Raw genomic sequence first — 18,042 nt, 5'->3', positions numbered from 1 at the left:
TTTAATGTTTTGAAATTAAACTTTACCTTTAAATGTGTTGACAGATATTGACTCCTCCAAATTAGCTCCATCAACTGAAATTCACCGCCACGTTTCCCCGACATCTTAGGCTCCAGCATCATTTACACGTGGCAAAAAGATAACTTTACACTTATTTGATAAACACAAAAGTAAAACTTCAATTAATCAAATTAGAAATAATAGCTACCTGATGTCCCAAAATATTTGTATGAAGTCACATAAATCTTATCACAACGAACAAAGTAGCTAGCTATCACTTCTATTTGGTCCATTTTTCATCTGCATCATTTTCCTACGTCCTGCATGAAGGACCAAAAACAGAAGGAGCAGCTGGGGGATGAAGGGAAAAACCCTAATGGTCAAAACCCTTGTGGAGAAAACCCTAATGGAGAAAGCCCTAAAAAGCAAAATGATGATGCTTCACTTGTACGGCATCCTGTGAAGAGTACTGGTCATCATCTGATCGCTGATGATTCTTATTTTGATTCATTCCCGCCTGGTTACCGATTCAAACCCCACGATGGAGAACTTGTGGTTTATTACTTGCGGAGGAAGATACTGAATCAGCCATTGCCTCCAAACCAGATCAAGGTGGTGGAGTTGTATAGGTTTAATCCTAACACACTTACAGGTTAGGGGAAAAAAAAGTCACTTTTAATTTCTTATTTTCTCAATTTCTGTGTTGTATGTTGTTTTATTGGCACGCATCATATATGATTAATTTTTTTTATAAAAAAATCTGTTTATTCCTTATTTCTCGAGATTATTATTTATTAGAATGGAAATTTTCTGAGTCTCGTTAGTGGCTTCTCTACTCTTTATTATTCAAATTTTGTAGTCTTCGCTTGGGATATTTGTGGCTTCTCTACTCTTTTTCACGATAGATGTTTATGCCATTACATATATAATATTACAGTGTATATTTTAATGTGATGCGATTTTACATCAGGTATGATTTTAGATTTAGATGGTGTTGTAAATCAGCATATAAAATTTAATCCCCTCATATTGAAAACGTTTATAATATGTTATTTCTTTCGTATTAGTTTGTCTACATTTTTTTTGTTTCATGATATCTTTATGAAATTTCTTTTATTCTGTCCACTGATGCAATGATTTACAGAAAGGTACAAGTCACTTGGTGAAATGGAATGTTATTTCCTTACACCAAGAGATAGAAAATATCGAAATGGTCTAAGACCCAATCGAGCTGCTGCAGATGGGTACTGGAAGGCCACAGGAGCTGATAAACCTGTTAAGCACAATGGCAGTTTGGTTGGATTCAAGAAGGCATTGGTCTTCTACAAGGGAAAAGCTCCAAAGGGTGATAAGACTAACTGGATCATGCATGAATACATAGTGAATAATCCACCACAGAAACAAAAAGGCCGAAATGATATGAGGGTAAATGATTTTCCTTGTTGTCCAAATTCATTTTTATTTGATTCTTTTTTTTGGTTTTATTCGACTAATTTCTGCTTCATACAAGTCCCTTGCAGTTAGATGACTGGGTTCTCTGTAGGATCTATAAGAAAACAAAGCAGTCAGCCAAAGCTTCTACTCGAAAACGAGAGGATTCAGAGGAGGATCAACAATCAAGAAGCGAAGTTGCAACTCAATCTCAAGATAGTGGACAAACTTCAGTTGATGAAAAGGCTAAAATGCTGCCCAAAACAGAAAATTTCAAGCCTGAAGGCCTTGGAATCTTTGATGTGCCTGATTACTACAACCAGGGAAGATTCTTCAGCGCATATGATAATGTCCTTTTATCTTGTCAGAGTCCATATGCTAATTTTCAGGATGGTCATCAGGGTAATTCTCAGAATTGGCTTCCTTTAATCCCTCAGTCGGGGTTTCAGCAAATGCTCCATCATAATCCTACGTGGGAGAGCCCTATGAAGCCTGAACAGTTCGGATATCCGCCCGATGATGTGTTTAGTGATCTCCCTTCGGAAGACAATTGTTTTGATCCTCTACCTCATAATTTTACGAACTTATAACTCTTTTCATTTTGTGATTCGATTAGTTAATGGTAGCTGACATTAATTGGCATTTATAATAAGTTAGTTAGAGTGTACTTTAGTAGAGGTCGGTTTTCTTGAACTCAATTTTTCTTGCAATTCTGTGTACTTTGATTGTTATTTATATGAATGTCAGCAGCATGGATATTCAAGGAGAGTTGCTATTTCTATGGGTGGTATGCTAAGGCTCCATTTGCTTTAGCTTTTTGGTACTAATTCTGTTACCATTATCAAAATATTTAAAATATTTGTAACTCAACTTTGACAGTACAACTGATTATTTCTCACAGTTTTCAGTTGTAACGCTCTTTGAACAAGATTTTCTAATCACTAAAATTATATACATAGTTTCCTAGAATACCAAATTATTTACGTGACGATCATATTCTTTGTTTGCCTCAAAGCTTGAGTTGTTTCTTTTATCTCTCTTAATTCCAATTCAAGAGCTGTTTTCAGAATTTTTTTTCCTTAAATCCCAATAGAAAAAATGTAACGGAACAATTTGTTATGAATGTAATAAGCCATATATATCACAAAAAGGAGCATAAACTGCACGGCTACTATATATTGTTGAAGCTCTATGATTTTTAAATTCTTTATGAACGATGTACCTCCGATGTACTTTTATTTTTTCTTCTTTTTGTCATTTTGAGATAAATTTTTCTCCTCGATCTCTTTAGATGTTCATAACTAAATATTCTTTAAGATAGAGCGCAATGTTTTATCCCTACCACCACAACCCTATCATAAAGGAGACTAAAAATTTGAGTTGGAGAAACAAGAAACTCAATTCAATCTATAGAAATTATGAAGCCGTGTGATATGATGAACTAACGGAGCTGCAGAATGGCCTTTGAAAGTAATGTTAAAAGCTTAAAACCTTTTTGAGTTTCCTTTAGCAAATGTCATATGCATTTTCTCTGATCAATGCACGAGAAAATATAACTTAGAGATTGTTTATCAAACGTTAGAAGTTTGTTATTTGTTTTTGTGATTTATGTCTGATTTTTAGATATTTACATTTGAATGGAAAAAATAAATTTTTATATCTTTTATTTGAATGGAAAAGGTTTGCATGAAAAATAAATATTATATTCCAAAAATATCTGTATAAAATAGTTTATTTCCTCAACTATAAGATCTAATCCTTTTTTGTTTTAATTTATGAGGATATAATTATCAAAGAATCAAGTTTAAAACCTTTTTTTTTTGTTATAAAAACAAATAAGATGTCATTTATACTCATATATTAAAAAAAAAAAAGAAATCTAAACGTTTCATTCAATTTTTTTTTATTTAAATCCATTCAAACTTCTGAAAAATTCAGATTCATTCTAATTTCAGACTTTAAAAAAAAATGTTATCTTACTACAAACTAAATTCCAAACTTAATAAATTAATATCAGATCCCAGCCACAATTCGCATATGAAATGTTTGAGAACGAAGTTGTGAGAAAATGCAGTCAGAATCGACTGCCATCAATTAACAAGTTCCTTGGGAGGAAACATGTTCAATTTCTTTTTCTTTTTCTTTTTTTCCAAAATTTTAATGTGGAAAATTAATTCGGATGCCGGGGTTAGTCCAACCACAGCACTCATACTGGGCCGTGCGAGTTAATTTTTGGGCCAAGTTCTTAACATATTTACTCAATATTTTGGATGACAAAATTGCCCATAAACGCCCTGCAAGGACATAACTGCAGAAAACAGGCTGGAGTAAAGTATGCGACTATGCGGTAACAAAACTTTCGGGACGCCTGCGTTAATGACTTTTTGTTACTGCCACAAAGCAGTCACAAAAAGGTCATTTGTGACTGCGGAGTGATCACATAAAACTCCTCCTCCTTGTAGTGCCACCTGCAAAATAATCCATACTAGACCTCCTAATTCTTCATTTTCATCCCTATTATTAAGTTAACTCGATTGAAATATATATTTATGAAATTACATGCACCAACTATTTATCGAGAATTACATTAAATTATGTATATAGCTAATGTAAGATCAATTTGGAGAACTAAAAATATGTTAATAAAAATAGAAAACCGGGTTATATCGTTTGTCCCTCTTGTTCATGTATCGATTTTTTTTTTTTAAATTCCGCGGAACTACTGCAGCTACAGTGCTGGAAAGGAGCAAATATGTCGGATTATGCTAAGGATTGCATTAAATGAACAAGAAGCTATCCTATATTCTCTCATTTTGCTAAAAGATAAGGCAGTGAAATAACTTCTATTCTACTTCTACTTTGAAGAATTTTACTGCTTCTCAATCAACTACATCAGCAGAAACTATCATATTTCGCCACATCAGCTTCAATGACAGCTACTAAAGCACACATTCTGGAATCATTGAACTCAATCATAACCATCAAATCATTGACCACCGATAGATTGGCATCTTAACTGAATCCAAAGGATAAATCGCCTTCCGAAAACCGTTTGATAAACCGATCAGTTAGAAAAAGTATCTACTTTATTTAATGTTATATAATCCAAATAAATTAGTATAAAATAAGCCCCTAATAGGATTCTAGGGTTTTGATTAGAGAATTAAGAGAGAATAGATGAAGAAGTTAAAGAGAAGGGAGAAGAATTAATAGGAATTAAAATTAATTTTATTACTTGCGTCCTAAAAACATAATAAGAACCACTTACTTATAGTAGTTCAAGACAATCCTAATTGTAATTTAATAAGGACTTTAATTGAAATAAGAAAAGCTAATACTAATAGGAAAGAAATTAAAACAAGCAATTAAAATAAAATAAACTATTAGGGCCCTAACAGCCCCCATGCATCTGATCACAACAAATATTCTTGATGTATCTGATCACAACAAATATTCTTGTGAGGTCAATTTTATAGGGAAAGCAGCGTCTCCTTCAAGTTTCGGTAAAAGTTATCAATGCCGGACCAGCAGCAGGGAGATAAGGACCAAGACCCTAACGGCCAAGACCGCAATGGTAAAAACCCTAATGGCCAAGGCCCTAAAGGAAAAAGGCCTATAGATCATACTCGTGATGCTTCACCACCTGTGCGGAATCGGATGAATGCTGCTAAGGGTCCTGAGTTCGATGATAACTTTCCTCCTGGTTACAGGTTCAAGCCTCACGACATAGAGCTTCTAGTTCATTACTTGCGGAGGAAGAGAATGAATGAACCTTTGCCACCAAATCGGATTAAGGAAGTTCACTTGTACAAATTTAATCCTGATACACTTTCAGGTTAAAAATACCCACCACCCCATTTCTCTTTTTTGTTTCTTTTGTTTTTTTGCAATTGCCTTGCTGGTATTTTTCTTTAAATTAAGTAATGCACTTACGCATATTAAGTTCTTTCTTTTTCTTGAGTTCATTTGGTTATTAATTAGAGTGTAACTTCTTGAGTTTCTTGAAATGGTTTAGTTTCTTGAGTTAGAAGTGTTTCCTTTGCGTTCGTTATACATATAGTCTCATAATTTGATTTGTTTTCGTACTTTGGTAATGCTCTTAGCGCTTTTCTTGAGTTCATTTGTAATTGGAGTGGGCATTTCTTGAGTTTCTTGAAATAAAATGGTCTGCTCTTCAGTTTCTTGAGTTAAAAGTTACTTCTTTGCGTTGTTGAATGCTGATTTAATTTTCTACATATGGTCTCGTAGTTTGGTGCTTGTATGTATCCAAAACAAAGACTATAAATATTTATGTTGATATTATTCCGTATTCCATATAATGGAATCAGGAAGTGTAGATCTTTTTTTTTTTTTTGGGTGATTGATACAATGATGATTCTGTATTAATAATGCACAGAAAAGTATAAGCCGTTTGGTGAGAATGAATGGTACTTTTTTACTCCAAGAGAGAGAAAGTACAAAAACGGGACAAGACCCAATAGAGCTGCTGGAGATGGATTCTGGAAGGCAACTGGAGCTGACAAACCTATCAAAAACGACGACGTTGTCGTTGGATTCAAGAAGGCATTGGTCTTCTACATGGGAAAACCCCCAAGGGGAGATAAAACTGAATGGATAATGCATGAATTTAGATTGGAGGGTCCTCCAAGGACCAGAATCAGTGGAGATGACATGAGGGTAACTAAATTTTGTAGCTTCTTTCTGTGTCATATGTGATGTGTTGCAGCAATTTTACAATGTTGGTTTGCTGATGAGTTTTGCTTTTATATATTATGTTGATTGCAGTTAGATGATTGGGTACTGTGTAAGATATATAAGAAAAGGGACCAGGATAGATCTAAGCTGTCGTCTTCAAGACCTTCAACTTCGCGACAGGATGATTCAATTTCAGGCCAAGATGATCCACAATCAGACACTGAATTTCAGGATAATGGAGCCATTGATATGGGAGTTGAAGACTCTGCTACGCTGCCCAATGAAACTTTCATGCCTCACGGTCCTGAAGGTCCTCGAATCATTGATATGTCTGGTTTCTACAATCAGGGAGGATTTCTCAATTCATATGATGATACTTTCATTTATCATCAGAGCCACTTTGTTAATCACAATGTCCCATATTCTCAAGGCAGGGTTCCTGAAATGCCTAATTACTATGTTCCATATGCTCAAGGCAGGGTCACTGGAATGCCTAATCACAATGTTCCCTATTCTCAAGGAAGGCTCCCTCGATTGGCTAATCACAATGTTTCAGATTCTCAAGGAAGGTTCCCTGGAATGACAAATCAAAATGTTTCAGTTTCAGTTTCTCAGGGGAGGTTCCCTACAATTGCTCCTTATTCGTATAACAATTCTATGGGGCAGAGCTCTCCATGGACTCAACATATAATGATTCCGACTGCTAATCAGAATCCTAATGAAGCTGCCGAATCATCAGCAGCAGCAAGGGGAAGACCTTTCCAGGCATATCCTCATCAACATATGTTTGCTACTTCAAATCGGAATCCTAATCAACCTGCAGAAATATCATCATCAGCAGCAGCAAGACCTTTCCAGACATATCCTCATCATCATATGTTTGCTACTTCTAATCAAGTGGCAGAATCATCATCAGCTGCAGCAGCAAGACCATTTCAAGGTTTGGAGAGCGATATGAAATTTGAACAGTTAAATGAATGTCCCCCGGATGATTTTTTGAAGGACCCTTCTGACGACAATTGCTTTGATCCGGATTATCATAACTCCCGGAAATTCTAACTCTGCCATTTTTTTATCCTTCGATGATCGATGATGACTGGCTTTGACAGATTTGTTGATTGAAAACGTAGTCATAGTTACTACTAACTTTGTGCTTGACGTGAACATTTCCATAGATTTTTCTCTAGGACGATTAATGGATTATTTTCTTAGAGGACTCTATCTTCTATTTTAGTTGTGGACCCAATTTCTCTCACTTTGCAAGTGCCTCATGTTGATAGATTTTAAATTTGTCTTGATTGCCATGCAAATTTTTAAATAAGGTGGATGTGGCTATCCTTTTATAAATCACACTGATTCATAAATATTATTCCCGCTTCCTATGTCATTAAAAGTATAGATTTTTGGTTTGTTTTGATATATGCCATGGGGGATCCAGTTGAAATTCTTTTGGTTCAATTATAATGGTTATGAGTTGCCCATTTGGTTACTTTATATTTTGTTGACATAGGGTTACAAGCTTCTGGCAGCTGCTGTTTCTTCTGGATATATATAATGCTATTACATTTTCCATGGGGTATGCCCTATTTTTTCAGCCTTAAAAACTTTCATGGTCTCCCTCGATGTTTTCAGAATCCTAAGAGGGAAGTGGGGAAATCTAATGCTACAATATAGTAAATCCAAAACCATTTCTCTTTGATCTGGCAACTTCTGGGTGTCCACTAGAACATACTAGAAAACAAATTTTCATGGAAGTGGCATCGCATTATTTGTCGGTGGATATGCCAAATGCTCAGGAGTAGGTGGAAATAACCTAGGAAGCAAGTAGCAACTATGCTCATCTCTCCTGTAAAATAATGCCCGCAAGCAATTTGACTGGCTTAAAGTTATGACAAAGATGCCCATTTTCAATGTGCACTTGTTTTTGCTATCCAGCTGTTCAGTTCTCAACTCACCCCACCAACCAACTATACATTTCAATATTTGGCGAACATTCGATGCACTAACCAGCAGCTCCAATAAATAGCCTGGAACTCAGTATTCTCAAGTGTGTCAAACTAAGTTGCATAACGTTCCCGAAGTCAATGCCTTGCTATTCTTATTCTTCTTATCCAATTTTCTTGTTCTCTTTTATTGTCACAAGCTCTTTCATTGTTGCAAATGCTGGTAATTTTAACAAAGATGTTGATATTACATGGGGTGATGGACGTGCCAAGATTCTCAACAAAGGCAAGCTTCTTACTCTGTCTCTCGACAAAGCATCTGGCTCTGGCTTCCAGTCTAAGAATGAATTTTTCTATGGAAAATTTGATATGCAGCTCAAGCTTGTTCCCAACAACTCTGCTGGCACTGTCACTGCCTACTATGTAAGCTCCTTAATGAAAGATTCTTTTTCCCTTTCACATATAATTTGTTTGTCAGTCGTCACATCATTATGTTGATACGTAGACTTGCTATGGTGCAGCTAAAATCTCCAGGGGCATCATGGGATGAAATAGACTTCGAATTCCTGGGGAATTTGAGTGGCAACCCTTACATTGTTCACACAAATGTCTACACACAAGGATAAGGTGACAGAGAGCAACAATTCTACCTCTGGTTTGATCCCACTGCCGATTTTCACACTTATTCAATCCTCTGGAATCCAGGTCACATTGTGTTAGTACATACACAACCCTGATGTGAGCGAAATTCGAATCCTGGATTTAATTTTATCAAGCTCGCATTAACTTTTTATTACATTTTCTTTTTGTTCAGCTTCTATATCGATGGCAGACCCATCAGAGAATTCAAGAATCTCGAATCATTCGGCATTCCGTATCCCAAAAAACAATCAATGAGAATGTATGCTAGCCTGTGGAATGCCGATGACTGGGCTACAAGAGGGGGCCTGGCGAAAACAGACTGGTCTCAGGCTCCCTTCACTGCTTCCTTCGGAAACTTCAATGCAAAAGCTTGTGTTTTGTCCATCGGAATATCTTCTTGCAGCTCGAATCCCGCAACTAAAAATACATGGTTTTCACAGGAGCTCGACTCTTCAAGCCAAAGGAAGCTAAAATGGGTGCAGCAAAATTACATGGTTTACAATTATTGCGCAGACACAAGTTGGTTCCCTCAGTGCCTCCCCCAAGAATGCACCAACAAAAATTAGGACGATGAATCTTTTCTAATCCATTCAGTGTTTGGAAATTCGTATTTCAATTATATTTTTATTCTTTCTTCTACTTTTCTCAATAGGGTTTCTTGATTGCCATCAATCATATAACATAAGAATATCGCTTCCCACTTGATGCATCTAAATAATAGTAATAAATGATGTAGGATGGTTTCATCAAAATTCATTTTTCTTTTTATTTTTTCATTTTGGACTTCGGTTGGCATCCTCATCATTAGATAATTATTCTACAAAGTAATATAATATATTATTTACCCTTATTATATATGCCAATTATCAAGAAGAAATGGGTAGGTATTGATATTAAGGACTCATCAGGTCCCTGCTAGGCCCAAATGAAATTAGTTCAAGAATCATGAACCTTGCAGGCCGAGCTCTAATGGGCCATTTATGATTTGCATAAGTATCCCAAACTTCTTCCAAAGATAACTGCAAAAAATTTAACAAAGTTGATTGTTTTCCTCAAATCGAACAATATTCAGATTTTGTTCAGTGTTCAATTACCCTAAGAATTTTCTTTCCTAACTCATGCAGAGCAATCCATAATCTCATTTCGCCATGGCTTTTATCCAAGTCACATGTAGCCGCCCATGCATGGGGAGATTGTATATTACATTGAAAATTTATACCGTTATGATACTGCTCACAGGAAACATGTCACCAAGTGTTAAGAAAGACGAGTTATATAATACGTAATTAACTAATCACTGAACCCAAAGCATGCGCCAACAATGTCCTAATTTGCCTCAACGACTTGTTTATTAAGGCAAAGCCGGCCAGGGTCTTTTGAGAAAGCTTCAGCCAAGATGCTGGAAGAGAGTGCTAGAGAGTGTTAAAGTGTAATTTCCTTTACAATATGTTTGAACTGACACTTTGAATGTCTTGAAATTAATACCAATTTTTTTTGGGATACTGCATGTTATAATCATTCTCAGGTGTGGACGCCGTATTTTTTTTAATACGGATACACTTTTATACTGTGTTGTTTAAAAGATTTAGTTTTTAAATGAACTGTAAAATCGTAGGGCTTAAGTGAGTTAAAAGTTAATTTTCTTAAATTCTACGGTTTTAAAGTATATTCGCATGAAAATAAAATAAGGATGTCCACACTATAAAAAGACTACTGCATGTTATAAGAAAGGTTAAAAAAATTTTATGAATCAATTTGTGGGTTGCATGAACAGACTTCGTACTCAACTGTCATTATTCTTTGGACCTACATTCTGGTTTCTCTCCTTTTTTTGTTTAAATAAAGAATCAAATCTCTTTATCTCGGCTTACTGTTGCAAGAAAATTAAAAAGTACAAACCAAGAGAACGAATACAATACAACATAATCTGTTCCCCAACCCTCGAGGTAATTAATGGAAAGTGGGCAACAATGTATTTGACAGCATTTCAATAGAAGGATGATATTCTGGTTTATTTTCAAGGATAGATTGTGTTCGAGTAACAATGTTTTAGATGATATATCACCAGCTGGCCTTTTGTATCGTAGTCATCTAATGGACCCCCGTTCCTTGACCTGATCCTGTTCACAAGTACGACAATGACTAACCGACCGTCTGTCAAATGCTTGAAAGAATTTGACGCGGGATTGAGCCCCAAGGACTGTGGTGGTGGAATCGGCAGAAGCAAAAGTACAACCTAAACCCGTATCTACATAGATATGTGCGAGTACCGGATAATCATGATCGCAATTCAAGATCAAGTGGGTATGCATGCAGGCACCGAACCCCATTTGGAATTTGGGGCCATGTCATATAATCTGTCTGCAAATGAGAAACAGCCAAATTTGCCTCTCTTTCAATTCATGGCACAGCCAGCTGTTGACAACTTTGCACTCTCAGAAACGGCAAACATGAAACAACCATCCAAACGCACCCTCTTCTTCACTCTCTTTTGTCCATTTCTATACTCCAATCCCCTATATAATATTACATTACATCCATGCAAAACTAGTAATAATTTATGCACTATTCAGTATAGCGAGCTCCAGATCCCAAAATCCTGAAAGATATGGGTTCTGATTCGTTTGGGGTGATGATGTGTACTTTTGTTGGGCGTTTAGCTGCTGTTTCTGCTGGTAATTTCAATGAGGAATTTGATATCACATGGGGAGATGGTCATGGGAAAATATTCAACAACGGCCAACTGCTTACTCTCAATCTCGACCATTACTCTGGCTCAGGCTTCCAGTCCAAGAAACAATACTTATTCGGCAAGATTGATATGCAACTCAAGCTTGTCCCTCGCAACTCTGCTGGCACTGTCACTGCTTATTATGTACGCTTTTCTTTTTATCAACACCTGCTGTTTTCATTGATTTCTTTGTAATGATGCTAATTAATATTAATTATGAGAGTCTTTGATGTTGTAGCTACGCTCACAAGGACCAACATGGGATGAGATAGACTTTGTATTCTTGGGAAACCTCAGTGGTCATCCGTACACAGTTCACACAAATGTGTACAGCCAAGGCAAGGGTGACAGAGAGCAGCAATTTCATCTCTGGTTTGACCCCACAGTCAACTTTCACACTTATTCAGTTCTCTGGAATCCTCAACGCATTGTGTAAAGTCCATTTCTCTCTTATTAGTATGTCATTCGCTTCTACAATTTTATTGACTTGTGTTGTTCAATTAATTGCATTATTTCAGCTTCTCTGTTGATGGTATTCCAATTAGAGAGTTCAGAAACCTGGAGGCTATAGGCGTTCCATTACCAAAGAATCAGCCAATGAGAATATACTCATCTCTTTGGAATGCTGATGACTGGGCTACAAGAGGTGGGCTAATCAAGACGGATTGGAGCCAAGCTCCTTTCACTGCTTCTTACAGAAATTTCAAGGTTGATGGTAGCCGTGCCTGGCTCTTGCAACAAATGGATTCCACAAACCAACGGAGGCTTTACTGGGTGCGGAAGAATCACATGATTTACAATTACTGCACTGACACCAAGCGATTTCCCCAGGGCTTTCCCAAAGAATGCGCTGTCCATTAAAGCTGGCTGTTCCAAAAACTTTAGCGCCTAGGTACAGGAGCTGTCTTGTATAACATAACATTAAATGATAAAATGTAAGCTAATTAGTAGTGAGGGATGCCTTTAGCACTATCCGAATTAGGTAGTCGGCTGGTTTTGTATTTTGAATAGCTATTTATTAACATAATAATAATATTTATTTTAAGATTCTAATTTTTTAAAGTTGCGTATATATTGAAGGAAAATTTAATTTTTAGGAATCTCCCTATTATTATTCTCATTCATAATTATCTCTATATTTAATAATCTTTACTTTAAAAATAATTTTTTTTATAAAAATGTGATATTTATGGTATAATAATTATTCTAAGCCTTTGAAACTTTATTTGGTTAATAATTACAAGAAAAAAATTCAACGTTTTCCCTTTCCCAAAAATAACTACTCTATTAAAATTATAAATGTTAGATTTTAAAACATCTAGTATTCTATTCATTCTATTTCAAACTTCAAAACTAATAGATATTGAATCAATGATACTCACCCAAAAAAAATTTCTCTCATATCTACTCGGAATATTATTCTAATCTTCCCTATAAACTTCATTGCCAGCATCTAACATTTGACTATCATATTCATCTCAACTAATCAACCTTTTACGTGCTATCGTTCTAATTTTCTATTTTAATTTATTATTATTATTTTTTAAATTTATTATATTTTTTTATTTGTTGCATTAATATATGACTTGAATCAGTTATGAAGTTTGTGATTTGTATAGCATAAATGTTGATAATTGACAAATTTAACAAACATGGTGAGCTTAGTTAATGTTCTTTTAGAAATAAATATATATCTTTTCATTTATTATTATTATTATTATTTGATCTTTTTGGTAATTGTTGAAATTCACCAAAAATGTAAAATCTGGGGACGTCGGACGTCCATACTGTATGTTCTATTTACATCCAAGTCCCTTTATGTTATTATTATTATTATTTGATTGAGAAAACCAAAGGTTGCAATTATTAGGTGTATTAACCGTTCACGCCCCCAATCAAGAAGATGCTCAATCCCAAAATGCCATAAAGCTTGGATCCTAAATTTGTGAACATGCATGAATACTACATGAAAGAATCAAAGATGAATATAAGAATTAAATAACTGGATACAATTGTGATTGTATTTGTTCTTGATTTATCTTTTTATTGTCATGTTACTGTTGGGTGTACTATTTTAACAGGACATTAAAAAAAAAATCTCGGAGTGGGTGTCGGTGAATTTTAATCGTTTGCTTGCAAGATGTTTGATAAAAGTCCCAAATGAGAGAAGTCGTTTTAATGGCAATAGAATATTTTGCTAGTCCTTACCCGTTAAGTCAGTCAAAAATTTAGAGTACCATTGCATATGTGAAGAGGTTTGGTCGTTTCTACGTTAAAACCTAGCCAAAGAAGAACATATAGCAAGCATGCGAAGAGTAGAGAACATAATCTCATGATATTTATATGCTAAATTTTGTATTACATTGAGAAAGTTGGACTAATTTGCCATTTTATTGACGACAAAATACAACAAAGAATCAAAGAATTGACAAAAAGAATAAATTTTTTTGATGTATGTGTTGATTTTGCAAAACTTCTAAGAGGTTCTGCATTCTGCAGGGAGTCCCTGGGGAAATCTCTTTGCATCAGCGCAATAATTGTAAATCATGTAATTCTTCTGCACCCATTTCAGCCTTTCTTGACTTGTTGAATCAAGCTCTTGTGAGAACCAGGCACTGCTGCTGGATGGAGAGGAAGGTGAACTTGAAGCGCAAGAAGATTTTCCATTAGACCAGACACAGGCATCAGCGTTGAAGTTTCTGTAGGAAGCCGTGAAGGGAGCATGCGTCCAATCTGTCTTGACAAGGCCACCTCTTGTAGCCCAGTCATCAGCATTCCAGAGAGATGAGTATATTCTCATTGGCTGATTCTTTGGGAATGCAACTCCAATTGACTCTGAGTTCTTGAACTCTCTTATGGGAGTACCATCCACAGAGAAGCTGAAAATTAAGTAAACATTGATAAGTCTAAGCAGATTGAATGACAAGGAAAGAAGAAATGATGGAGATTGAAGGAAAATATTGCTTACACAATGCGCTGAGGATTCCAGAGGATAGAATAGGTGTGAAAGTCAGCAGTGGGGTCAAACCAGAGGTGAAATTGTTGTTCTTTGTCACCTTTGCCATTTGTGAATACATTGGTATGCAGAGTGTAAGGGTCACCACTTAAATTCCCCAAGAACTCGAAGTCTATCTCATCCCATGTTGATCCTGGCGATTTTAACTGCGTGAACAAAAAATCAAAGGTCTATATGTCAGATACATGATGATCAAACATGCATATTGTTTATTCATATAAAGGGTGATGATCAAACATGCATATTGTTTATTCATATAAAGGCAGGAACTTACATAATAAGCAGTGACAGTGCCGGCAGAGTTGCCAGGGACTAGTTTGAGTTGCATATCAATCTTGCCGAATAGATACTCATTCTTGGACTGGAAGCCGGAGCCAGAGGCTTTATCAAGGGAAAGAGTAAGAAGCTGGCCGTTGTTGAGTATATTAGCACGCCCGTCTCCCCAAGTGATATCAAAATCTTGGTGGAAGTTACCAGCAGAGGCAACCATCAAAGAGCCAAGAAGCAGCAGCGACAGATGCAATACTGAAGCCATGGAAGCTTTCGTCTGAGCAACAACAAGATAGAAGAATTTGAGTTGGAGAGAAGTTTGAAATTTTTGAAAGTGAAGCGATGAGTGTGTTTGGGATCTCACCAGGGTTTGGTATTTATAGCTTGATTGAGCTGGTGAAGGTGAGTATAACGAAAGCAGAGGAAAGTAATGGGAAGCTCCAGTTAGTTCAGCTTCAGCTGTGGCCAGTTGTTTGCGTAAAATAGCGTGATGAAATAAAAACAGCTGTCCGAATCGCACTAACAGAACACGCTACAACAGGGACTTTTTTTTTTATTACAATACGCGGCTTTGCATTACTTTTGAGACTCAAGTACTTATTATGTACTGCTGTTCTGTTCCCACCACCGGCTGACTCTTATTAGATTTTTTTTTTTTTCCAACCACCGCCAGTCAAAACACAAAAAAGAAAATGTAGAATTCACTGGGTGCTCTTCTCTCTCGAGATTTTTTTTTTCCATTTTATGCTCAAAAGAAAAAGAAAAAAAATTGTTCAATGACGTACTTAATTAACAGATTTTTTTTTATAACTATATTTATTATCAGGAAATCATTTGGTTCAAAAGCTTAAGACGTTAAACAGGAGTCCAGAAAATAGCATTAAAGTGTTGAAAGACCTGCCCGTGTGAAACATGGATCCAGTTTGAAGGTCATGTCGTTCCAAAAGCGGAGATAGGAGATTGAATTAGAGGTTCTTGAACATACAAGAATTGAAACATATACGTGTGTTATTCGCAAAAAATTGAGCACGCTGAGATTTGAACAAGAAACCTTTGCTATGTAAAAACGAAAATGGCTTGACCCAAGAAAATTAAAGACAAGTCTTTACTGGAGTCCCTAACATGAAACATGGATCTAACATCTAAGAAATATGTATCCCTATATTTCCGATACAGATGCTTCCTAGTAACATGAAACTGTGAATTTGTATCCTAATTTTAGGTTAATTGATAACACATACTTCCTGGTGATTTCCTGTGTAATAAAACGCATATGGAATTGGAAGATATGCTTATTATTATTATTAAGGAATTTATAGATATTGGTATTTAAATCGAACGGACTGAAGATTTTGCTGTTTTGTATACTACCACTTATACTAGAGAATGTTTTATTTGTTTAACTGGAAAGGCGGTGGTGGCATGGCGAGGTTGGCTCGCCTTGAAATATCAACACTCGAGAGCTGGCTCGCACCTTGTCCTCCTATCAATCTCTCATTGTTAATTAACAAGCACATTCCTCATCCAATAACGGTATGCATCACTCTTCCTCATCGACTTGTGTAAGTTCACTCGGTTAGTTTTTTTAATTTTATTTTTGCCATTTTACCCTTTTACTGCCTTATCAAATACTAATCAATGGCCAAAATTTCTCCTCGATTGACACAAATACGGTAACGCCCACGCGCAGTACATTTTCTTCTCATTCTGGTGGAGACTCATTTGCTCTTTTATCTTCATGCTTCCTCGATAATTCTTCATATTCCAATCTAGGGTCTAAAAGCTTTATTAATGAGTCATCATGTCAATACCTTTAATTAGGCTTATAACTATATGCTAAAGCTTACGAAGAATAACAACAAAGAAGAACAAAATCTTTTGAAATAGTAATATTATGTTTACTTAGTTAGCATACTTAATTTGTATACCACGCAAGTACGCATAACATTATCCTTTTTTAAATTCATTAACCAGTGTTACATATGGTAAAAATTGGACTAACATGCCATTTTATTGATTACAGAGAAACAAAGAATCTGACTCCAGAATCTACATGAATTGAATAACCATTGAATGATTACACGAAAGAATAAAATAATTTTTAAGTGTCTTGTTGATTATTTTCTCTAGGAGATTCTGCATTCTGCAGGAAGGCCCTGAGGAAATCTCTTTGTATCAGTGCAGTAATTGTAAATCATGTAATTCTTCTGCACCCATTTCAGCCTATTTTGATTTGTTGAATCTAGCTCTTGTGAGAACCAAGCACCGTTGCTGGATGTAGAGGAAGCAGAATTTGAAGCGCAAGAAGATTTTCCATTAGACCAAACACAAGCTTCAGCATTAAAGTTTCTGTAGGAAGCAGTGAAAGGAGCATGCGTCCAATCTGTCTTCACGAGGCCACCTCTTGTGGCCCAGTCATCAGCATTCCAAAGAGAAGAGTATATTCTCATTGGCTGATTCTTTGGGAATGGAACGCCAATTGACTCTGAGTTCTTAAATTCTCTTATTGGGGTGCCATCAACAGAGAAGCTGAAAATTAAGTAAACATTGATAAGTCTAAGCAGATTGAACGACAAGGAAAAAACAAACGATGGAGATTGAAGGAAAATATTGCTTACATAATGCGCTGAGGATTCCAGAGGATAGAATAGGTGTGAAAGTCAGCAGTGGGGTCAAACCAGAGGTGAAATTGTTGCTCTCTGTCACCTTTGCCATTTGTAAATACATTGGTATGAAGAGTGTAAGGGTCACCACTTGAATTTCCCAGGAATTCAAAGTCTATCTCATCCCATGTTGATCCCGGTGATTTTAGCTGCATTAGAAAAAAAAAAAAGAAGATATTTATATGTATCATCACATATGATTATTCAACTACGAGCCCTTTTGCAAACATAATACTTGCGTATGATTAAGTTGTATTAAAAGGAGGAACTTACGTAATAAGCAGTGACTGTGCCAGCAGAGTTGCCAGGGACAAGCTTGAGCTGCATGTCAATCTTGCCATATAGATACTCATTCTTGGACTGGAATCCTGAGCCAGAAGCTTTATCGAGGGAAAGAGTAAGAAGGTCGCCATTGTTGAGCATCTTGGCACGGCCATCTCCCCAGGTGATGTCAAAATCTTTGTAGAAGTTACCAGCAGAGGCAGCCATCAAAGAGCCAAGCACAAGAAACAAATGCAACATCGAAGCCATAGACATATGCTTGAGCAAACGAGGTACAAGTAGTGTTTGAATGAACAGAGAGAAGTTGATAATTCGAAACTGGAGCGATGAATGTGTTTAAGACCATTGTGTTGTATTTATAGCTGGTGA

The 18,042-nt window shown here is 36.0% G+C and overlaps 5 protein-coding genes and 1 pseudogene across 5 annotated transcripts; 4 read left to right on the top strand and 2 right to left on the bottom strand.

Annotated features, from left to right (window-relative positions):
- The first annotated feature begins 324 nt into the window (after positions 1–324).
- On the top strand, positions 325–2,021 carry LOC18054155 (protein ATAF2). Its single transcript, XM_006453355.1, has 3 exons — positions 325–652; positions 1,145–1,425; positions 1,521–2,021. The coding sequence occupies exons 1-3, from the start codon at positions 325–327 to the stop codon at positions 2,019–2,021; spliced, it is 1,110 nt and encodes a 369-aa protein (XP_006453418.1).
- A 2,903-nt stretch (positions 2,022–4,924) lies between these two features.
- On the top strand, positions 4,925–7,185 carry LOC18054154 (NAC transcription factor 25). The gene is made up of 3 exons (XM_006453354.2): positions 4,925–5,266; positions 5,828–6,108; positions 6,217–7,185. Exons 1-3 carry the CDS (start codon positions 4,948–4,950, stop codon positions 7,183–7,185), a joined length of 1,569 nt encoding a protein of 522 aa, XP_006453417.1. The 5' UTR covers positions 4,925–4,947.
- An 829-nt stretch (positions 7,186–8,014) lies between these two features.
- Positions 8,015–9,277, top strand: LOC18054153 (annotated as a pseudogene).
- Positions 9,278–11,319: 2,042 nt separating this feature from the next.
- Positions 11,320–12,303, top strand: LOC18054152 (xyloglucan endotransglucosylase/hydrolase protein 24). The gene is made up of 3 exons (XM_006453352.1): positions 11,320–11,586; positions 11,681–11,874; positions 11,961–12,303. The coding sequence occupies exons 1-3, from the start codon at positions 11,320–11,322 to the stop codon at positions 12,301–12,303; spliced, it is 804 nt and encodes a 267-aa protein (XP_006453415.1).
- Positions 12,304–13,781: 1,478 nt separating this feature from the next.
- LOC18054151 (probable xyloglucan endotransglucosylase/hydrolase protein 23) lies at positions 13,782–15,087 on the bottom strand. The gene is made up of 3 exons (XM_006453351.2): positions 14,733–15,087; positions 14,411–14,604; positions 13,782–14,321 (listed from the first exon to the last, which is right to left on the bottom strand). Exons 1-3 carry the CDS (start codon positions 14,991–14,993, stop codon positions 13,919–13,921), a joined length of 858 nt encoding a protein of 285 aa, XP_006453414.1. The 5' UTR covers positions 14,994–15,087; the 3' UTR covers positions 13,782–13,918.
- Positions 15,088–16,681: 1,594 nt separating this feature from the next.
- Positions 16,682–17,989, bottom strand: LOC18054150 (xyloglucan endotransglucosylase/hydrolase protein 22). Its single transcript, XM_024177683.1, has 3 exons — positions 17,665–17,989; positions 17,347–17,540; positions 16,682–17,257 (listed from the first exon to the last, which is right to left on the bottom strand). The coding sequence occupies exons 1-3, from the start codon at positions 17,926–17,928 to the stop codon at positions 16,855–16,857; spliced, it is 861 nt and encodes a 286-aa protein (XP_024033451.1). The 5' UTR covers positions 17,929–17,989; the 3' UTR covers positions 16,682–16,854.
- Positions 17,990–18,042: the final 53 nt, after the last annotated feature.

The sequence above is a fragment of the Citrus clementina genome, unplaced genomic scaffold (assembly GCF_000493195.1).
Source record: "Citrus clementina cultivar Clemenules unplaced genomic scaffold, Citrus_clementina_v1.0 scaffold_1, whole genome shotgun sequence".
NCBI lineage: Eukaryota > Viridiplantae > Streptophyta > Magnoliopsida > Sapindales > Rutaceae > Citrus > Citrus x clementina.
Note: the sequence above shows the minus strand (reverse complement) of the source record. Positions and strands in the feature narration are given on the sequence as shown.